General features: G+C 40.4%; 1 protein-coding gene across 4 annotated transcripts in view; it reads left to right on the forward strand.

The window, feature by feature from the left end:
• The window catches only part of march8 (membrane-associated ring finger (C3HC4) 8), a 120,231-nt gene that overhangs the window by 16,192 nt on the left and 81,123 nt on the right, over positions 1–22,916 (forward strand). For all 4 annotated transcript variants that reach the window (XM_017725310.2, XM_017725302.2, XM_017725320.2 and 1 more), the window contains exon 2: positions 15,081–15,271. In XM_017725310.2, the coding sequence (XP_017580799.1) occupies positions 15,167–15,271 (105 nt within the window). In that variant the 5' untranslated portion in view covers positions 15,081–15,166. The remainder of the gene's footprint in view (positions 1–15,080; positions 15,272–22,916) is intronic.

Consider the following 22,916-nt stretch of genomic DNA (forward strand, 5'->3'; position numbering starts at 1 on the left):
ATATACAAACTTGATGTTCTGTTCTGACAGTTTCTGCATCTTGTGTTCTGAGAATTTGGCCCAGAGCTCAGCTGGATGCACGCTCTGCATTTTCCTCTTTTTATGACCTAAGATATTTTTCCACACACAGCTCTCCAGCCGTTCGGCTTATTTTCTAGTGCTGGGACACACCTGTGTTTCCATTTGAATGAGGTACAACTGCACTGTAGTTCAGCTCGCTCTGCCTGTCCTCCCTGCCTGCTCCTGGTCCTGTCCATGTCCTTCAGCATTCACTCAAAACTGCACAGCTCCTTGACTGGACTTTTAGCTCTATATACATTCAGTGAGTGCAGTGGTGGAGTTGAATCTCAGCTAGTGCTTTAATTTTTATTTTTTTTGTCTCCATTGCAACTTTCAGTAGAAGTTTTCTTAGAAAACCCTGTCTAGGCAGTGTAATTTGATGACTAGAGCAGAGCAGATTAAAGTGTTCGTCTTACACATACCCAACAGGACTACTGAAGAATAATTCGGGGAATTTGTTGTGATTTGTGATTGATTGGAAATGCCATCATTGCTTTCTAGTGATAGAGTTTCTTGGAAAGCTTCAGATGTTTGAGATAATGGCTTGAGTGTTGCCCTGCACGTCAACACCGACCTCACTGTTTCCAGGCAGAGAGCAGTGGCCACCGGTAATGCATCTGTCTGTAGGCCGAGTGATCTGCTGTGATGAGACTGTTATCACCTCACAGTATATCAGGCCACATTCCAGTCGATTCCAGTCCACTTGTGTACCTTGATATAAGAACTTGCACTGACATATGAATTTTCTTGTTGTCTTTGGTGTTGCTGACAGGAGCTTTTTGTGAGATCATATGTATTTGCCAAGACTACATTTTGCTAAATTTGGTGCTGGTCAGATGTGTTTAAAAAAATATATACTGAATGATTTAGAGTATGAAAATAGACTGGAATGACTGTGTGGTAGTAGAATATAAACAATAAAAGCAAAACACCCAGCTTTATGGATTTCTTACATACAAAATAGTTTAGTTGTAAAATTCCAAAATCCATGCAGTTGAATCCCCACCAAAGTGACTTCATATGCATTGGGGTTTTTTTTTTTTTTTTTTTGAGCGGTCAAGTTTATAGCCAGTAACAAGCGTTCACCCTTTTAAAGGTGCCAAATGGCTTTATAACTGTCCATAACCAGCGCTCCTTCTCATTATTCTACTGGTAGCATAGCAACCAGGAGCTTTATTTAAGGTCAAGGAGTGTGCCACTGTGATTTGCTCTAGCGCATGATGAGAAATCAATAAGCCTGAGTTCTGCACTTCCTGTCGAATGTCCACCTCCTCACTCTCCTCCCACAGCGGGGAATATGCATTTAGACTGCTAAATTGATCCATCACCCTGAAACCTTTGTGTGAAATTTGAGCGCAGTTGACAGTGCTCAATACTGTAGATCAGAAAGATAGGCCATTTTGACCCATACAATGTTCTTTTACAAAAGCATGTTTTATTGTGCCGTAAATTACGTACAGTCCTTCACAGTTATTTCTAGGGATTCACATTGACATTGGAATCATGTCATGCTTGGGCTGAACGATTTGGGGAAAATACTGCGATTTTTCAAAGCAATATTCTGTTTAAATGCAGTTATTTTCTGTAAATTCTGTAAAGCTCTGGGCTTTTTCCCCACCATCAAAAGTGAATGCTAATTTTAGGGGGGGCTGCCATAACACATTGGGGCTTCGGTTGTTGTAGTGGCGACAACAAAGACGCCGAGCACGCCAGAATTCTGCTCCTTTGGGATTGATCATTTTTGTCATTCTGTCTCCTGTGAAATTACGTGCCCTCTTCAAATGGTGTGGAGATTTAACCACTGATAGCTTTGTAGATGACCACTGCCTGCAAGATCTCCTTCAACAAAACAGACAGTTTCCGCCAAGTCCGTCTGGTTCTTTCTTCTAAATGAACAATTTCTAATGGCTGATATTTCAAACCAATATTTGATGACCTATTAATTGTACTTTTGGGGAGCAGAATGCTTCAGAGATGCTGGATTACTGTGCTGAAATGTCTAAATTTGATTCATTTTACTGCATTTTTGCTTTCCCCAAATACATTTTTTGTAATGATTATCCAGGTGGATTTTCTACATTTTTGTAAATGTTTATGTATCAATATTGGCAGATATGTAGGCCTCCATGAAAACTGAGATATCGCATTGATCCACAAGATCTGTGCATCCCTACATATTTAATTTTAGACATTTTGATGTGAAATTTGTAAAATGAAGAAAAGCTTGATCTGAAAAGTAACTCCAATTTAACATTTAAGCTTTATTTGTTTCAAGAAGCCTTTCCCTACATTAGATTTCCCTTTTATCCCTCTTACTTAAACAGTTTTCTTTCTCTCTCAAATTCTAAGACTTTCATTCTGCTCTGCTTGCAAAATAAGCAATCAGCTCAGCTGTCAAGGCGCGTGTGGTTATGGATGGACAATCACGAGCAGGAGAGCGGCAGATTCAGAGCTTTCTGTCAAAAACTACAGCTCACTTTGCAGAGCTGTAAATGTTTGCCAGTTCAGACTGTTATGAAATCTTCTGTGCTATTTAGATTTCTCCTCAGGTGATTGACGGAGGTTGGCTGTCTCAGGGAGTTTGCTTGTTGGAGCCTGTAATCTGAAGGATTGCTTCAGAAGAGAACAGAGTCTTCCTTTAGGCAGCCCTGCTCCCTCTCTGAGCGTAAAGCGCTGCTCTCCCTGCATTTCAGAGCTGAATTAAAAACTGCAGTACTTACTTTCACTGCTGTGTTTCCTCTACCTAACCTCTCTCTCCGTTTGAGAATTAGACTTACACATTTGCTCTTCACTTTACAAATAATCACAGCTTTCCTGCCTGTTGTCTTGTTTAACCTACTTCCTTCTGAGTAGTTGTTGTCAACTGGCAGAGAAATCTTTTATTGTTTGCTCTGGTATTAGTGCTAATTGAGAACTCGAGCAGGTAAAATGCTTCTTTTGAAGCATCACTGTGTTTTTTTTCCTTCTCTGTGGATTTACAGTTGAAGACCTTTTATGAGCGTGATGCATTTTTCACTTCCCCAGGAATTCAACTCTAATGAGATAATCTTACTGTCTAAAGGCAGAGTGAAAATTCTAAAAATATTACTTATTATATTACTTAAGGACCTGTCCAGGGTGTATCCTGCCTTCCGCCCGATGACTGCTGGGATAGGCTCCAGCACCCCCCCGCGACCCTGACAGAGAAGCGGCTTGGAAAATGGATGGATGGATGGATGGATATTACTTAAGTTAATGTGTATGATGCTGCCAGTTCTGATTATGGCTGTCATGGTTAATTGTTGATGCTCAAGTAAAGTGTTGTCTATTGTGACAATTTAAAAAGTTCACATAAAAGAACACAGTAATATTCTTATGAAAATAATAATACAATAAAATTGGACCCAAGGTAAGAAACTGCAGGCAGAACTGACAATTTTGTTCAGTTAAATTTAAGTCTGTTAGTTTTCAGATGTTTGAATAAATCACATATATAGTGTCTTTTCTTATATGATCAATATGACACATGCATTTTTCATTTTAAATCCATAACCATATTCATAAGGATTATACAGAATGATATTCTAATACTTCGCTCCTTGTTGAATTTATGCTAATCATACAACAAAATAACCTGAAACACATTTTATAATATCGGTGAGATTTCGGTACCCGTTCTGTAAAATCTGTGGAGCAAGTCTTCCTAATAAAGTAAACCTTTTACTTGAAACATCATCCAAAAGCTAGATTTTGATTAAAAAAAATATATGCCAACGTATACATATTCTACCTAGATAGTAGATAAGTCTACTTTTAGCATTCATATTTTAATTTATTTTTGGAATAAACTGCAATACAAGAAGTCTTGTAAGAACGTCACTAATCATCTGTCCAATATTTATTTTGATATATGGCAAAATGCATATAAATGATTGTGTTTATCAGACAAGACCAGTAGAACACATTTAAATATGCATTATCATCCTTATTTCATTTATTTATTTATTTAGATTTTTCTCCAATTTTCCTCCCAATTATGGCATGTCTATTTCTCCCTTGATTGCATGATGCTGTCAGGTTACCGCCAAATGTAGCATCATTGGTGAACGTTAGCTGCCAATATTAGCTAAGAACGAGAGGTGAGAAAGACTGAGGCCAGTTAGGCTGTTGCACCACTCAAGAGCCCGAGAAGGTACATTTTATTGAATTCTGACAGCGCTGCTACAGGTATGCAGATATGGGCCTTTTTCACTAAAAGGACGATGTGTTCGCAAAAAAAATAAAAAAATTCTCTCCCCTTCCATCTCTTCCCGCTCTCCCAATGTAAAATTAAAGAACCGCAGTGATGCTCTGCATTAGCATTCGCAGAGTGGCAAGGACAGGGACTGAAACGTTTAGAAAAGGACATGGCTGAGAAACAGTCTTCAAAAAGGTTACAAATAACCATTTGAACCATATATTTCAGACAAGTACAATGTGATCCAGTAGTGTTCAATAAGACGTTCAGAGTGAACTTGGTGGTAGAAAGATGCATCAGATATGTCAGCCTAAGTATAGCTTAGTGTTAAGGCACAGAAGTGTGAAGAAACAGATGTGCTCTTGCATTATGGCTGTTAATGGTGCAGTAAAATGAATGCATGTAACCCTGCTGAGTTTGAAGCTGCACATTTAATAACATTATGGATAAACATGAAATATACCTGTCTTTCTGGCTTGACTGTTTTTGTTTTAAAGCTTGTTTTTACTTAACCCAAAACATTGAGTGTAGTCTGTAAGTATTTAGACAGTAACACATTTTTTGTTTCGGTTCTGGTCTCCAGCACAGTGAAACAGTGGCAATGAGGTTAAAATGCGGAATGTCAGCTTTAATTTTAGAGTATATACATCTTGAAAACTTTTGCAGTCAGCGATGGCCCGAAGTCTGCACCCTTCAGACATAACCTGACACTGGGGAGCTCCTTTTAGGCCTGTAGTGTGGTCATTTTCACTTCCTGCATATGTTAGGAGACTTCAGTATTGTCTAAGTGAATGGATGACTGACTTTGCTGTTCAACAACTTTCCTGGCCCTGAAAACCTTCACAGTTGCTGCTGGAGTGTGTTTGAATTCATTGTTACAAACGGTCATAACTTCACCCCCATTTTGAAGCATTTGTTGGGATCATGAGTTTCCATGTTCTTCAGTTTCCTCATTCCATCACTCTGATAAACCTAACGCATATGTTATTCACTCTGTGCCACACATTCTTTGCCACATGTTTGCTTGCGCCTTGGAGGATGTTCTTGATCATGGTTAAAGGTGTTCTTTGGTTGAACATGGTCTATCAGATGGTCTATGTTTAATGTAGCTATCACCACTTTGTTCTAATGTCTTTCCAGTGTGAGCATAACTGGTAGACCATTTACAGCTCGTGGTAGTTGTTGGTTCTTGTTTTGAGAGACAACAGCAACAGACTCCACTAGAATAAACTCAAACTTTGTTCATACGGTGTCCCAAGAAACATCTGATCATCCACTTGTCCATCTGCTTCTGCTTTCTTAGCCTTACAAGCCACACTTCTGCCTATCAGGAGAGAGTCTGGTCTTTTTCATTGTATAACACGTGTATGCATGGAAGCGTGTGCAACTGAAAATGTGGAAGCCAGTTAGAATCCAACTGACAAATTCCCATGTCATGTGGACGGAGTGTCCGAGGTCCCCTAAATAGCTGTTAGTGATAAGCTCATTGCAAAGAACTGGAATAACAGATCAGATTAATTTGAACCTAACATTTTTATATTTTGCATCATCACTATCTAACACATGGCTCATCATACTGACTTGTCTGTTACATGCAGGCCTGATGGCTGTGATGTATATGAAGTATGTGAATTAACTTATTCCAGCACAGGCCTTTGACTTCTACATGCTTACCCAGTAAAGATGTGGATACTTTCAAAATGTATGCGTAAGTAGTCATGTTTAATTGCTAATGGGATGAACTGGAGTGCTGGGCCAAAGCAGCAGCTGTCATTGTCTGTTTCTGTAAGATTTTGCACTGTATGCAAATTTAAATACTTTGTGCTGTAAAAGGCAACCCTTTACATGCTCCATCTTTTGTTTATTTGTTGCTTCTCAATGGCCTTGATTTCTCTGATCCAAATGATAATATAGTGAAACTTATACAGAGAAAAGAAGGAATAGAGGCTCCACTTTGGATACAAATTAGAAGCTTGGCCTGATTTTACAGTAGCTGTCAGCTTTTTTGTGCATATTTTGTTCACAAAATATGTTTAAGCAATGTAAATTGTGATTTACATGCTACACCACAAATATCTGAAGCACTATATGTACTAAAGCAGTAAAAGGCCACTTCCTAGCTGCAGCTCAATCCACTGGAGCTGCACAGACTATGTGAGGCTCAGCAGGCTTTCATCAGTGCACATCGAGTCAGACTTATCTCACTCTAATCTGCTAACAGTCAGTAAAAATGTTTCAGCACTAGCCTGCTTTAAGGGTTCTGATCACTGGGTTGTGTACCGTTAAGTTATATGCCATGCATAATGGGTGTGTGTGTTTGGGGTCTGTGTTTATACACTAAAGTATCCAGACACCCCTTCTAATTAGTGAATTCAGCTATTTTAAGCACTCATTACTGACACGGGGCTAGAGGAGTGTCAAGTCCTCCAGCATTAGGCTTTGCAGCAGTGATGGAGCTCCATCTGATACCTTTGTGATGAGCTAGAGCAGTGTTTGTGATCCAGAACAATCGTTCAACATCGGTATCTGACCTCACTAATGCTCTAAAGAATGCAATCAGATCCTCACAACAATGTTCCAATATCTACTGTAAATCCTTCCCCGAAGAGTAGAGGCTGTTACTGCAGGAAATGGGGGCAAACGTCTTATTAATAACACTGATTTCTGAAGAAAATTTTCATGAGCAGGTGTCTACAGTTTTTTGGGATATACTGTTTTGTGCCAAATTCAGAGATGGACCTTTATTTATTTATTTTTTTAATTTCAAGTTAAAATGATCATTCAGTGTATATATACACTGCTCAAAAATAAAGGGAACACTTAAACAACTCTATACAAACAAACTCCAAGTAAATCAAACTTCTGTGAAATCAAACTGTCAACTTAGGAAGCAACACTGATTGACAATCAATTTCACAGCTATTGTGCAGATGGAATAGACAACAGGTGGAAATCATTGGCAATTAGCAAGACACAGTCAATAAAGGAGTGGTTCTGCAGGTGGGGACCACAGACCACTTCTCAGTACCTTTCTGCTTTCTGGGTGATGTTTGGTCACTTTTGAATGTTGATGGTGCTTTCACACTCGTGGTAGCATGAGACGGACTCTACAACCCACACAAGTGGCTCAGGTAGTGCGGCTCATCCAGGATGGCACATCAGTGCGAGCTGTGGCAAGAAGGTTTGCTGTGTCTGTCAGCGTAGTGTCCAGGCTGGAGGCACTACCAGGAGACAGGCCAGGAGACAGGAGGGCAACAACCCAGCAGCAGGACCGCTACCTCCGCCTTTGTGCAAGGAGGAACAGGAGGAGCACTGCCAGAGCCCTGCAAAATGACCTCCAGCAGGCCACAAATGTGCATGTGTCTGCACAAATGGTTAGAAACCAACTACATGAGGATGGCATGAGGGCCTGACGTCCACAGATGGGGGTTGTGCTCACAGCCCAACACTGTGCAGGACGTTTGGCATTTGCCAGCGAACACCAGGATTTGCAAATTCGCCACTGGCACCCTGTGCTCTTCACAAATGAAAGCAGGATCATACTGAGCACATGTGACAGACATGACAGAGTCTGGAGACGCCGTGGAGAGCGATCTGCGGCCTGCAACATCCTTCAGCATGAGCGGTTTGGCAGTGGGTCAGTAATGGTGTGGGGTGGCATTTCTTTGGATTCTTTGGTTCCATCAAATTAACAGCATTTAAAACTTTCATATTTAGAGAGAGGACAAAATCAAGCTCCACTCTTGCTACAGTTTCTTTCCATCCTTCCACTGTGAGAAGACAAAATCAAATAAAGAAAATGCTGGTGTTCTCAGAACAATGGAATGACCAGTCCAGAGCTAAACAAAATGCAACTGACCTCTAAGCTTAAACTTTGTGGAAAACTATCCAAGCAGATTCCATAGAAAAACTGTAAGATGGTCTCCCACAACAATGGAAGATGAAATAGAGACAAATTGTTGATGCGTCTGTGTAATTTTCTGTTAAATAGATGTTTTCAGCTTTTTTTCCTGACATTGAAAAATGCATGTTTTTATTGTCTGTTTTGACTGGAAATGAAATCAGTATATGTGTATGTGATGCGTGCGTGTGTGTGTGTGCGCATAAATATGTTTGTTTTTTTTTATTTATTTAATTATCTCTGTATGTGTGTGTTGCCTAATCAATAACAGATGCGGCAGTTCTGCTTGTCATTACAGCTGTAGTTAAGTCAGATTATAACATCCTGTAGCCCCTGATTAAAATATTCACTGTTGACCTCCTCTGAATGAAGAAACGAGAGTCGTGTGGTGTCTTCTTAAGGACAGAAATTCACTGCCAAGATTGTTTTGCAGCCTGAACACTTTCTGATAGACTTTAAGATGAAGTTAAGAACAGTAGGAAATAATCTAAGTGCCTCCCAGCATGCTCTGCTTAAAACCGCTTTAGTGTCTTGCTGTTTTCATTAATGCAGTCTGTGGAGATTTCCTAAATGTGACACTTCTGCAGCGGTGCAGATGAGTAAACCTCGCCTGGACTTGCTGGATTCTTGCTGCACACAGTTTCACAGTATGAACAAGCGTGTAACGGCTTTCCCTGCGAAAGCCAGCTGAAAGGCTTTGATCTGCCCCTGTGGATAGATTTGTTGCATTATTGACCTCAGGCCATCATTCAAGGGCAGTGGTTCAGTGATGCAATACCCTCTTGGGAAGCGCAGCAATTTGCTCTGCATGGTTCTAAAGGAGCCCAGAAATGACTTAATATCACTGCTGTGTGTTAAAGATAAAGTAACTATTTTTTGTTTTTCTCTCTTATAGCCCATTATATTTAAAGAGTTGCATTAGTTTTTATTCTTCTTCATGTTGGTTAAGACTAATGAAAATTGTCAATGATCTTATATACTGATATTTTAAGAAACTAAAAAAATTCAGCAGTCGATAATAGCAGGATAGCAATTGATAATAGCAATTGTATATGGTTGAATATTAAACAGACTACAGCAGATTAAAACAGTGCTATGTTCACTGATATTGGTGGTCATATATCAAATATCTCTGTCTCAAATATGACTGTTAGTTCTCTATTGTTATATTTCATAAGCTGACAATCAGCAAAATCTTTAGTCTCAACTGAATTATAATAGCAGGGGGCAGAGCTTATCTGGACTATAACTGATTATAAAAAAATTACACTTGATTGGGCCCTTACTTTTTAACTGGACTCTATTCTGCTTTTTGCTTTCTTTATTTTCATATTTCTTTGTAAAAAGTGAAAGTTACTGCAAAACTGTGTTGATTTTCTATGATTTCTGACATATGGTAGTTGACAGATTGTCGAGAAACCCCAAACTGCCAGATTGCACTCTGATACAACACTTCTTATGTTGCTCATTTTGCTATGATGGTCCAGCAGAGAATGTTTCTCTCTATCTCTATCTCGATCTCGATCTCTCGAGTTTCAGTGCTTGACAGTCATGAGTGCAGAAAAGGTGTCTTGGCACAGTGCGGTCCTTCATTTTGAAGTCAAGCTGGAGCTTGGAGATGGTGTGGATGTGCTGTAAATTCACTACTTTATGCAAACAGGGCTTGTCTGACATGGGAGGTGAGCTCATGAGAGGCTGACTGATAACTTGGCTCCATTTCCCTGACTCTGACCTCTAGCGCTGGAGCATCTTAGAGAGCCACAGGCCCAGGCTGAGGCAAAGAACAAGGAACAGAAATCCCAGCACTTCCCGTCAGAAATCTTGTTCTGCTCCAGTTAAAATGGCCTGTATGATGGAAAGCTGAACTTTCATAGCTTTTTTTTCCAAGAGGAGTTTGATAGTAAGTAAACATTTGATAAAGTTTTACTTTTAAGTTTAAGTTTTAGCACCAGTCACTCTGTAGTCCATTTGCTCCATGATGGAAACTAAGTTGCAGGAGCAGCCAGTTTTCATTGTATTTGTGATGTCACTGAAAGCAACTCATTTACATACCTCGATCAGGCATAACATAATGACCACCTTTTTATCAGACCCACTTACTATATAGGTGCACTTTGTAGTTCTACAATTGCAGACTGTAGTCCATCTGTTTCTCTACATACTTTATTAGCCCCCTTTTACCCTCTTCATCAGTGGTCAAGACTCCAATGGATCGTCTTAGAGCAGGTACTATTTGGGTGGTGCATCATTCTCAGCATTGCAGTAGCACTGACATGGTGGTGGTGTGTTGGTGTGTGTTGTGCTGATCTGAGTGGATCAGACACAGCAGTGCTGCTGGAGCTTTTAAACACCTCAGTGTCACTGCTCGACTGAGATTAGTCCACCAACTAAAATTATCCAGCCAACAGTGTCCTGTGGGCAGAGTACTGTGACCACCGATGAAGGGCTAGAGAGTGATTAGCTCATACCGTACAGCAAGAGATTCATCTACTGTACAGCAGAGAGCTATTGTCTCTGACTTTACATCTATAAGGTGGATTGACAAGGAAGGAGTGTCTAATAGAGTGGCCAGTGTGTGTACACAGTGTTTAAAAACTCCAGCAGCACTGCTGTGTCTGATCCACTCGTACCAGCACAACACACACTAACACACCACCACCACCACCACATCAGTGTTACTGCAGTGCTGAGAATGATCCATCACCCAAATAGTACCTGCTCTGTGAGTCCATGGGGGTCCTGACCACTGAAGAACAGAGTAAAAGTTGGTTAACAACATGTGCAGAGAAACAGATGGACTACAGTCTGTGATTAGTTAACTATGTAGTTCTATACAGTAAGTGGAGCTTATAAAATGGACAAAGAACGTAGAAACATGAGAGGTGGTCATAATGTTATGCCTGATTGGTGCATGTCTTCTTATTCAGCCTACAGCAGTTTGGACTTGCACATTCATACTGATGCTGTGAGGAGGGTTACAGCCCTGAGTGCTCTTTTTGAATGAGGCAGCCAATCAGAACAGAGCTCATTTGTATTTTCAGTCACAAAAATGAAACCAACAATAAAAGCTTGTTTAATTCTAAGAGATAAAGAGTGGTTAGAAAATGCTCATGTAGAAATGAATTATGACTTTGGTACATGAAATCACACAATCATCATATGTGAACTGCGGGTAAACAAAATCATTAATACACTAAAAAATATATACAAAAGAAGTCAAGAATAGATAAAGCTACATAAAGCTGCATGAGTTTGGCTTTCACAGTGGTATGAATTCACATGCAATGTGTGACGGTTGTGTTCTACTGGTATGGTGTAGTGCTGAAATTGGTTTTCTAGCAAAGATTTTTGAGCAACAATTTTGAAGAAAATGTAACTGCAGTCATTGACATGTGTCCGAGTGTATGACCGCATACCCCATGACAAAAAAATATCAATACTTGGTTCACAAATACTGAACTAGCCATTCCGTAATTCTTTCATTTCTTTCTTTCATTTTACTATCTCTCACTGCATTTATTGTTGGAAAAAAGAAAAAAAATATACTTATCCTTGCCCTCATACAAAGCTGTTTAAAATGTTTAGAAGTCATAAAGGTAGTTAATACAACTTATAAGCAAACCAATAAGGAAACAAAAAAGAAAACGACACAAAGCTTCTGCTGTGAAAAGGCTGTTGGTTAGATGATCCTTCCATACTATTAAAGATCCCTCAGGACATTTAAGCATTCACAATACATATGTTGTGTAGTGGTTTGTACAAATGTCCTGAGGTGGTTTGAGTGATCACAGTGGATCTCTGAGGCTCACTGGACCCTGTTCACACCTGTACTTGGCACATGATCAGATCACCCAGGATGCATGTTAATGCCAGGTCTAAATGGGGGCACAGTTCCAGATGAGTGTTTCTGAGGATATTTTGTTAAATCATGGTATTCATGTAATCCATCAAAAGTGAATTATTCATGTTAAAAATAGGTTTTCTGTACAGTGTCACATACTGGGGGCAAATTGCAAACACAATGCTGTTGTTTATTGCAATACTAGTGTTGTTTCATTATTCTTACATTTACATTTACAGCATTACAGCATCGCTCTTATCCTGAGCGACTTACAAGAAGTGTTTTGTCTATCTAGAGATCTATCTTTGCTATTTACCAATAGGTTAGAGAGAACAGATTCTTCCTGCAGCCCTACTCTAAATGCAGACATCTGGGGATTCTGATGCTAGTGACCAGTGACCCTGAAATATTCATTTGACCAAGGTGCCCACTTCAGTAATTAGGTTTTGACCAAGTGGAGAGCAGTGCATTTCTTCTTTTTAACCCTCACCTCTAACTGTTCTTTCTCAGTATAATCACCCTGAGATGAATCGTTTGGACTTTAACCAAGGTAGGCCTGCCAGATCTTGATCTTTTCAACTTTGTCTTATCTCAGACTCCTCGCAGCACACTGATTCCATACCATGTTTTATGAAGTGGAATTGGTGTGGCTCACTGTTCACTAATGTGAAACAGTGTTATTGTGGTTAACTACAAAGAAAGGTGTTACATATTTTGTTAGAAAACTAGCATAGTTAGTTTTCCAAATGCTCTACCACTCATGAACAACTGCTATGCTTTCATTCAAATGAGAAGACAAAAAAACAAACAAAATAGGTCCTAATAATCAGTGTTTCACAGGGAAACAAAGAACACATACATTAAAACACAGCTATTATCAGTGTGGTTCTGCTGTGATGCCAGGCCTGCCAAGAGAGCATTGTCTGTACAAATTGTCCAGCTGTTCCACTGCTGAGCGCTTTACTGAATTTCCGTCATTCTCTTTTGGCAGTGCTAATGGAACAGAATTCATTCTTCCACATATTTACCCATTGTCTGTAGTACATATCCAGGGATAACAGTATCTACATTTGTAAACCTATCCACAGAGAAAGTAATCAAGGGGTAGTCCTGAGTCCTGAGCAAAATTGGTAAAATTTATATTACATTTTCCAAATGCCACTGTATCATAGTGTGAGATCTAAATTTGTTTTAATTGGACTGTGTTCTGTTCTGCTCCTCTTAGGCTGTTTCACATCTAGTTTGCTCGCTAAATTTGCACCAGAGTTCAGAGTTGCACCAAGTTTTTGACCTTTGGTTTGGTTCATTTCATCCTGTAATATGATTCAACATGAGAACTCAACACACGAGCATAGTTTTCTCAGTGCACCTCAACGCTGTATTGCCTGCTTAAACTGACTGTTCGAGCATTTCACTATTGACAGAGGCTTGTAACATTCTTGCAGCACAAGCTGCTGCTTCTCTATTTCCTTTATTTCATTCATTTATGTTTTTATTTATTTTATCCTTATCTGCTCTGTTACTTGATAGATTATTATATAATTTTATTCATTTAACAGTTTATTGGTACCTTGTTATTAAATTGAACTTTTATGATTTTAATTATTTAATGATAACATTTTATTATTCTTTTTTTTTTACTGTGTAACTTCTCAGTCCCTGATTCCTGTATTACTCAGCTGCATTGTAAATGAGTCTCCCTCAGTGTATTCTGAGTTTAAATAAAGGTTGATTGAACTGCAAAAAATGTTTGATTGGTTGCCCCAGACATTTGTGACCAAATTGATGAGTAATTAAGCCAATCATAAAGATATGGAGATCAAGTAAGGTTTAGATTTTGTTACTCTTATTGTGAGATTAAGTAGACATTTAGTTTAGGGTTAAGTATTAATCTTTGTTTTCATGCAGCATTATGGCTATTATGATGAATTTAAATGAAGAATATAAGTGCAACTTCTATATTGATACAGATGGCGAATCACTCAGAGTCGTCCTGAGTGTTTTGTTGTGAGTGGGATAAATTCTAGACATGAACTTGACAGTTTATGAAGCACAGCGTCAACATTTTCACAGTTGTGTGCACTTTGCCACTCTCCATTGTGCCGGAACACTTGTTTTGCAGTGAGATTAGATTTGATGAAGTGATTTGCGCTCCCAACTGGGGTGAAGCGTTGTGTCCCTGAGCTGAGTCACAGGTACATCTCCTCCACCACAAACGCTACAGTCCCTGCGGTTCTCTGCAGCAGTGGATGCCGCCACTTGTTGAGTCGAGCGCTTTGGTGAATTCAAGTCCCAGCTCTGCCCATGTGGCAGGACTGGGTGGTTGGCACGGTGACTAAAGGGGAGAAATTTAATTGCTGTCAAGGCTGCAGCAGATGGTCACAGAGGCAGATAAGGAGAGAAACACAAGCTATTTATAAGTGGACTTTTATGACTTCCCAGCAGGCGATGAGCATGCACTACCCTTTTAAATAAATGTGTCTCATTATGTGACTTATTGGAAAGGAGCTTATAATTGGTGGCACTACATAAAAGTCACTAAGATGCTAGGTTAGTCTCTGTGGTCACTGTGCCGTGTCATTTTGTCCCGCTCTTAGTTGTTATTTGTAAGCTTATAAGGCTAGGCAGCGCCATTAGTAGCAGAAAAATGTGTGAAAGCAGGAGTGGGAGTGTGTACACTGGAGGTATTACGGCTGTGATGGTGATGGCATATTATAATTGTGATTGTTTTGGCTGATATGATTTGCAATTAACAGAGTGCACATTTCAGTACATACAGTAGTCACGTGCCCCCTCCATGGAAGCACCTTTGATCCTTTGGAGCACTCAATGGAAATGAGTCAGAGCACTCGTGAAACGTACAAAGGAAATTTCAGATATGCTCTCTCTCTCTTTCTCTTCCTCCCTCTCTTTCTTTCTTTCTATCTTTCAGCTCCATTTAGTTAATTCTAGGTGCTTTATTCATGATGTAATTCTACGTTTGTGTTGCTAAATCTTGGCTTACAAAGAATTTTAAAGGGCATTATAATTCTAATTCTCTCTCTTCTTTACTCCTCTCTCAGGTTTGGATTAATGGTTCTCTCCATCATGCTGGTGGTGGTGGGCTGGTTTCAGTTTGCGTGTGTCTGAGCTCCACTGGCCCGCTGGGATGAACATGCCACTGCATCAGATCTCTGTCATCCCCCGGGATGTCACTTCCTCCAGGGGGTCCGGCAGCAGCGGGAAAGCTAAGGACAAAGACCGGGACAAACAAGTAAGTCTTGGCCACACCATCTCTCTCTTTCTCTTTCTCTTCCTCACTCTCTACACCTCCACCGTTACAAGGCTTTAGCCTGTTGGCGCCGATCCTCTCTCAGTGCACTCTGAATACACTCTCTGCTCTCTGATGTCAGACTCTCCCTCACTGTCCTTGACAGCCCATGTAAACACATCCTCACATTTATAGCTTTTTGTTATGGTGTTTGTGAAACTATAGGACTTGGAGGAATCACCCTGTTGTATTCCATTCTGTGGTGTAACCCCTCAGTTTCGGGTTTTGTTTGCGATAAGGGAAGTAGGTGAACCAGAGGAAGTCGGACAGTGGGGGGGTAGAGCCGGTTTCCAGTAAGAGAAGTTGAGCGGGGTGACTGGGCGAAACACAATGTGATGAAAAGTAGAAGAGAAAGTTACAGAACTTGTGCTGTGGGTTGAGCTGCATTCACGTTACAGTGTACAAGCAGTTGTTAGAAGTGGTATGGAGCTAAAGAGTTATATTTTTTGCCTTAATGTGACTTGGGATCCGTTAATTAATTAATTAATTACTGATTAATTAATGTATTTATTTGTTTTATAATATAGATTGTCCTAGATCATATAAATATTCCATATGTGACATATATATATATATATATATATATATATATATATATATATATATATATATATATATATATATATATATACACATATTGCACACCAAGCAACTGTTTTTCTTCACATCACCGTTATCTTCATCCAGTGTCAGCAGGTAACTCGATAGTAAAATGTGCTTATGCGACTGACTAGTGAATCATCACTCGGATCTAAAGACAAAAATTCAAACTAAGCTAGAAAGATTGTAGTGTGCAGTCATTTGCAAAAGTTTGAACTCTCCTGGTCAAAGTACATGTTTTGTTGATTTTTCAAGTGAAAAATTAACACATTCTCTATAGAGAATTTAAAGATAGCACAATTCTGCAAATTGTACCAGACTTTTTCTGTTTACTTCGTGAATGTAACATATTGGAAACAAAGAAAAACATTAAATATAAATATGCCATAACTTTTTCATAGGCTACCTTTTATGTTTTGTTTTCCTCAATATGTTAAATTCAGCAAACATGCAGTAATTGTGCATTAAAAGGTACAGAAAATTGGTCTATGTAGAGGATATGCTAACTGATTTTCACTAACAATTAATTAATTTTTAAAACTTACTGAAAATTCTGGGTTTGCACCTCTGAAGGAAAACACTGAGTAAGCCTAGAAGGTCATATGTACCTCAGAAGTCAATTTCAGACTACAGACTACAGATAAAACAAGGCTTTCGGTGCGAGCGCAGTCTTATTTTGTTGGCCAAAGCTACCTTGAAACGAAAGCTTCTGAAATCCTCTCTGCCTCATCCACCCCAGAACTGGAGAATGTGGGTTAAGATGAGGATTAGTGCCCAAGGGAGGCTGTACGGTGGTCTGTAGAATCATTAGGGCTGCAGGCCTGTTTTGATGCCTGCTGGGCCGGGCTCATCTCAGCAGCATAATGACCGATAAGGCCGTGTCAGGCCAGATGTTCTGTAGGATCGTGGCTTGAGCTGCTCACCGGCCAGCTTATCGGCTGACAGCACAGTCTGATATGCTGTGTTTCTGTAGATTTTCTTTGTTTGTGGATTGAAGACTTTTTTTTGTCACTGGTTCATAGCACTGCCGGCGCGTGTTTGAGCTCAGTATTTGCTCTTTTTTTTCCCCCCTCTAAGTCCTGCAGCCGTGCAGGAAAGTGAAAAAGCCCTCGACTATACCTTCTGTTCTACTCTTGCAGATCGTTTGAGGAAGGTGATTGGAGGATGACACTAATAAGTGTGCTGTCAGTGACCAGCCCAGGGCTGCCAGCGCCCGTCACATCTGAGCAGGAAATGGGAGATGGGCCATTTTTTGCCTGAATGGACTTAAGTAGTGGGAAGTTAATGCTTAAATACAGGCATGTCAGTCAGTGCTTGTGGATCGTTTTAGAGTTCTGCTTCTACTCTGCACAGCTTTAAATAACCATTAGATAAACAGCTGAATAGCAGATTCTAAAGTGCTTTGTTACTCTGAAATATGTCTCAGACTGTACCAGCCAACATTTTTAGACCTGAATTAATATCTTTTTTAATAATCCTCAAGTTATTTTGATCTAAAGGCTTATGCCTTTTATTTCTGAAACATTTTTTTAACACTCAGCATATGGCAGCCTCTAGACTGTTGGGAAAGTATCCCAGGTGACTTCATATCAAACTGCTGTAGAAAGAAGCATCAAGGCAAAGCAGGGCTAATTTGAAGAAAACATGACATGAATATGAAAATGTAACATTTTAATACCTTTTGCTCTCTGTATAATCTAAATAAGTCTAAATGTGTAAAATAGTAAAAAGAAAAAAAGAGATGAGTAGATGTGTCCAGACTTTTGGCTGGTACTGCACATTCTGGCTTATTATTCAATGTCTTTATTATTTTATTATTTAATGCCCTTATTATTTTCAGGATTCATTTGCCAAGCCCAGCTGACGTGACCATTGCCCATCTGACTAACGTGTTTTTGGCAGAATGTGTTGATCGTCACATGGGCTTGTTTCAGTTTGAGTTGGAGCACTCAGCCTTTCTCTGGGCTCCAACAGGATCTTGCCCAAGTGGCCCGAAACAAAAGATATGCTAAGACAATGTGCTGTTCAAGCAGTGCTGTTTGTATTCACATACAATAGTGCTTTAGCCTCAAGTGCTGCAGGTAGTCAGCCCAGATGCTTTCGAGTGGTCTCTTGCATTGTCCCTGTAATGAAATGAATCTCACGGAAATGCATTGTAGTTTTACCCTGCTTAGTCAACACACGTTCTCTGTCAGTTTGCCATTTTTTCACTGTGATGGTGAAATTAACACAGCTGAGACAGAATGTGAGTATTAGTCACTGAAACACAGTAATCAAACAGAGGGGCAGAGGAACACCAAAAGAGCAGCACACTGAGCAAATGATTGGGAGGGAAATACCCAGAGAGTAGCACACAAAGCTGTAGAGGGGCAGAGGAACGCACAGACAGCAGCGTGCTGGAAAATAAAGGGACAGGGAAACACCTAGAGAGCAGCCCTCTTAACAATAGCAGGGTGAGGAAATATAAAGAGAGCATCAAACTGAGCAATAGAGGGTCAAGGAAACACACATAGAGCAACACATTGGACAATGGAGGGGCAGGGAAACATGTATAGAGCAGCACACTGATACAGAATGAAAGACAAATCCAGAGAGCAGCACACTGAATGATAGATGGTCAGAGAATTACCCACAGATCAGCAGAATGAGGGACAAGGAAACACCTAAAGAGCAGCATCCTGAATGATAGAAGGGTGGAGAAAAACCCAGCAAGCAGCACTTTGAACGATAGATGGGCAAGGAAACGGGCAGAGAGCAGCACACTGAGCAATAAAGGAGCAGGGAAGTGTCCAGAGAGCAGCACACTGGGAGATAGAGGCTTGGAGAAAACCCAGAGAGCAGCACACGGAATGATATACGGTCAGAGAACTACCCATAGATCAGAACACTGAATGCAGGACAGGGAAACACCAAGAGAGCGGCATTGTGAATGACAAAGGAACCGTTAAACAGAACAGTGTGAGATTAAAGGGCATCTATTATGCTCATTTATGAACAGACCCTTCACTCCTGAGCAGCTGTAGACAACTGTGTGGCCGTTTTTCTAATGGCGTTGGTTCAGCCACATCAGTTTGAATCAGAGTCCGATTATGAAAGTGAAGTCAGCATGTTTTGACATGCCTCCACCACTTGCTGTGCCTTGTCTGAGGGTGTACTAGGTGGACAGTAAGGATTGTGTTACAAGATTACATTATCCTGTAACAAAGCAAAAGGGCTGGAATTCTAACACATTTCAGACAGCTGAGAAAAGTGGTGTCTGTGGGAGAATGTTACTCTGTCTTGCGTGTGCTTTAAGCTTTGTAATTTTTCCAGACCATTTACGTGCTCAAAAAGCTGTATAACATGCTAAAGGAAAGTGAAAACTGGAAATGGACAGTAGGTCTTCTTTAAAGAAACGTTTAAAACATTTTGAAAAAATGCTGACTTGTCGCTTCCCTGTTTGTGGTTCACTATCTTTCGAATTCCACATGGAACTGTCTGTAGATGTTAGGACCGAGGCATGGCTAGAGGGCACGGACATGTTCCCCACTCCGCCAGCATGCAGATGAGTGAAGAGTGACGGCTGGCGCTCAGTCAGAGAGAGCACATCCCATCTGCCTATTGCAGACAACTCCTCCTCTGTGTGTCCATGGGAAAAAAAAACCCTTCCCTCTGCTTTAGATTCAATGTCAGCTGCCTTTCACGCACAGAGCGCTCCCAAATGTTCTTTGCAGAACAAGTGGCCCAAATGTCACATATATGGGGAGTGCTTTCGTTTCTTTTGTTGCTTGTTGGCTACTTCATTGCATGCATCCAACCATGAAGGAGTTGGATCTGAAAGAGTTTATTAAAATAAGGGTTTATTTAAAAAAACAAAAAAAAACAAAAACACAGGTGAATTCATTATGAAGCAGTTACGCAGCCCCAGTGTGCTGTAATACATATTGATAGCATTATTAATGATTTTACTGCCTTGATTTGTATGTGATTCAGAGCATTTGATGTTGACTGGGTCATGTGATGCTCGGTTTGGACACGTCTAAAGCATTGAGCAGGGCTCAGAAGGAGTGCAGGAAAAGCATGGTTCCATTCCAGAAAAATCCGATCTGATCAAACGCTGACCTCCAGAGCATACACGCAGCCTCTGCTTTGAAGAAGACTTTTATTTTTGATGTTAGTCTGAGAGAGAGCAGTTTGGACAGCCCCACATGTGTCCAAACAACATCTCCACACATGCTTCTGTGAACCAATAAGGTGGAAAATTATGTTCTCAAGACTCCCTTGTGCTGTGTGTATAGTGATTTTTATATTTTGTGGTTTGAAAAGAAAGAAAAACATTTTTTTGTTTCTTTTGCTGGCACTGCTTTCCTGGCTATAATAATTTTCCACTGAGTGCCTGGCTGATAAAGCTGATGGTGACTGACAGAATGGAACAGAAGGACAATGAGATTGATCCCTGTTTTCTCACTCTGGCATGCATTCAGACCACTCCATTAACTTTGGAAAAATGTGCATAAAATCAGGAATTCCTTAGGTTCCCATATTTGGAGGAGAGGAAAAAAACACATTTTTGGCACCTGTAGGGCAAGAGAAAATATGCCAAACCTTAGGACCTCTGGGTTGACCAAATCTGTGCTCTGCAGACTCTCATGTTCCTTTTGGGGTTCCTGAATGGAAATGCTATGCAAATAAAGCATGCCAGCCTTGCAGCTTTGTAAAATAATGTCAGTGAAGCAATCAGGCTGCTTGAGGGGGGATGTTTGCTGTGCAGCGACAGGGTTTTAACGTCTGCACTATCTACTTCTGGCGCTTTTAAGCTTCGTCAACACTCTAATCTCTCGGCGAGAGAGAGGAAGGTGCCATTTAATTTGACATACCAGTCGAGCCACAGCATCGCAGAGTCACTGTTTGACATTAGCAGTGCTATCGCCATGGCTCAGAGGGAGCGCTCAGCGCCGTTTGTGGGTAAACAGACGCATCTGAAAGCTTTATTTGCATGCACCACAGACATGATGGGAGTAGTCAGATTTTTGGATGGGAAGCACCTGCATACCGCATTTTTAGACTACTCGCTTATTGACGTTTTGGGTTCAGGTTTCTGCCCTACATAACCAAATGGTTTTAGCTTCTTACAACAAAGGCTAGCTTTGAAAATGTGCAGGTGTCCTGGCTCATTCACAGGCTTGATTTGGCAAGAGTTTTGGAAAAGGGGGGCGGAGGGGGGGGGGTGGGGGGGAATCACCTGCTCTTCCACAAATGTTGAAAATGCACTTTAATGTACACATTAAGTACAGTTAAGTCAAACTATTTCTGATGTGCATTTTCGCATCTATCTGGACAACTTTGATCATGGAATCAGCCCATTTTTAACCCACAAACCTCACAGTTACGTTCAGGTTTTGGCTCACTCTTCAGCTGACTTGACAGACTAAGATGGCTGTAATCTCAGCTGACCCACTTATATTAGAACTGGAGCAGATTGTGAGCGTCTCCTCTCCGTTTTGAGGTAGCCCTCTGGGGGATTGGCGCGAGCTGATCAGCTCTGAGCCAGAGGCTTTAGGACATGGACAGGCTCGTGCATACAGCTGCAGGGCTCCCTCAGGGTTTAAGCCAAGCCTCAGGCCCTCCTTTACCATACTCTCAGAACACTGCCACAACTCCCGCTGCAGCATGCAGGGAATACTCAGGTTTTGGTCAAGGCGACCATGTTTGAAGCTAAAGCATGCAAGGATTTTAACTGTTTGTAGCTAACAGTGAAAGGGGAAATACAGATTAGGTTTGGTAGCAGTATCAGGGCAAAGTAGGCCCCGATAAGCTTTTCTGAGTATATTGTGGGTGTAGTCGATTCTTCTGGAAGACCGACCTTTTGTAGTTTGAAATTTGTAGTTGAAATTTTAGACAGTCAAAAACAAATTGCTGCTGTCATGGAACGCCACTTAACCCACTAGTATCTAAAGTTTACCTGTAAGTTTATGTTAACTAAGTAAATTAAGTGAAAATAAATACATATTCTCTTTAGAGAATGCACTCTTGCACAATTCCAAGATAATCTTTATTGTATAGTATATTTTGTATGCTCAGTATATCTTTTTTGGGGGGGGGGGGGGGGTTGTTATGACACATTTAATATTTACACATTTAACATTCATTTAAACTTAAACTCTGCAAAAAAAAAAAAAAAGAAAGAAATTGTGCTCTAAAATTTGCCACAAAATGCCACGTTAAAGTTTATTGTTGAGTAGAGGATGTGTTAACTCTATATAACTATGCAAACTAGATCTGAGCCGGGTAGCTGAGTTGTGGGTTATAAGACAACATTGATTTAATTCAATTAAATCTGGTTTGTTGGGGCAAAAAGACCACTAACCTGTGCAGTGCTGCAGGCAAATTCCAAGAATAGATTTGCACACCCTTGGGCTAAAACCAGGCCATTTTTTCTAGTGAATTGTTTAATATTATCTCTATGGGTCATAAGCAGCGTTCAAGGTCAGTTTTGTTAATAGCCTTTGCACGGCTTTGCTTTTTGCCAGATCGGCTTCAAAACATAAGCCTTTGTGGGTAATATTAACAAGGAACCAGACGGCCAGACAGAAGATTCCCTGAAGCTCCCCATAGATCTGACACAGCCACTTGAGATCTGAAGTGTTGAAAAACATAATTAAATTTGGAGTGGAGGACACGATGCTCCAAGCCTCCAGGCGGCAGAGCTGGACTGGGAAATGACTTTAAATACATGTTGTTGCATTAAAATTTTATTACATGGACCTTGCAATAGTCTTTTCATTGTGTGTTAATTAGCTGAAATCCTTTCTGCTTCTGCTTTGAAATGAGAATTTTTGATCGGATAAGAGGTAGAAACAGGTTGCGTTTGTAACCTCACTGGAAGATCGTTCACTTCTCTGATCGTTCACTGTTGCTTGCTAATGGAAATGCTGTATGTTTATATGGCTCACGTACAGTTGTTTGTGTGTTGATGTGTTTGGACCTGTGAACTTTGAGACATTAGAGC

The sequence above is a fragment of the Pygocentrus nattereri genome, chromosome 5 (genome assembly GCF_015220715.1).
Source record: "Pygocentrus nattereri isolate fPygNat1 chromosome 5, fPygNat1.pri, whole genome shotgun sequence".
Classification (NCBI taxonomy): Eukaryota; Metazoa; Chordata; class Actinopteri; order Characiformes; family Serrasalmidae; genus Pygocentrus; species Pygocentrus nattereri.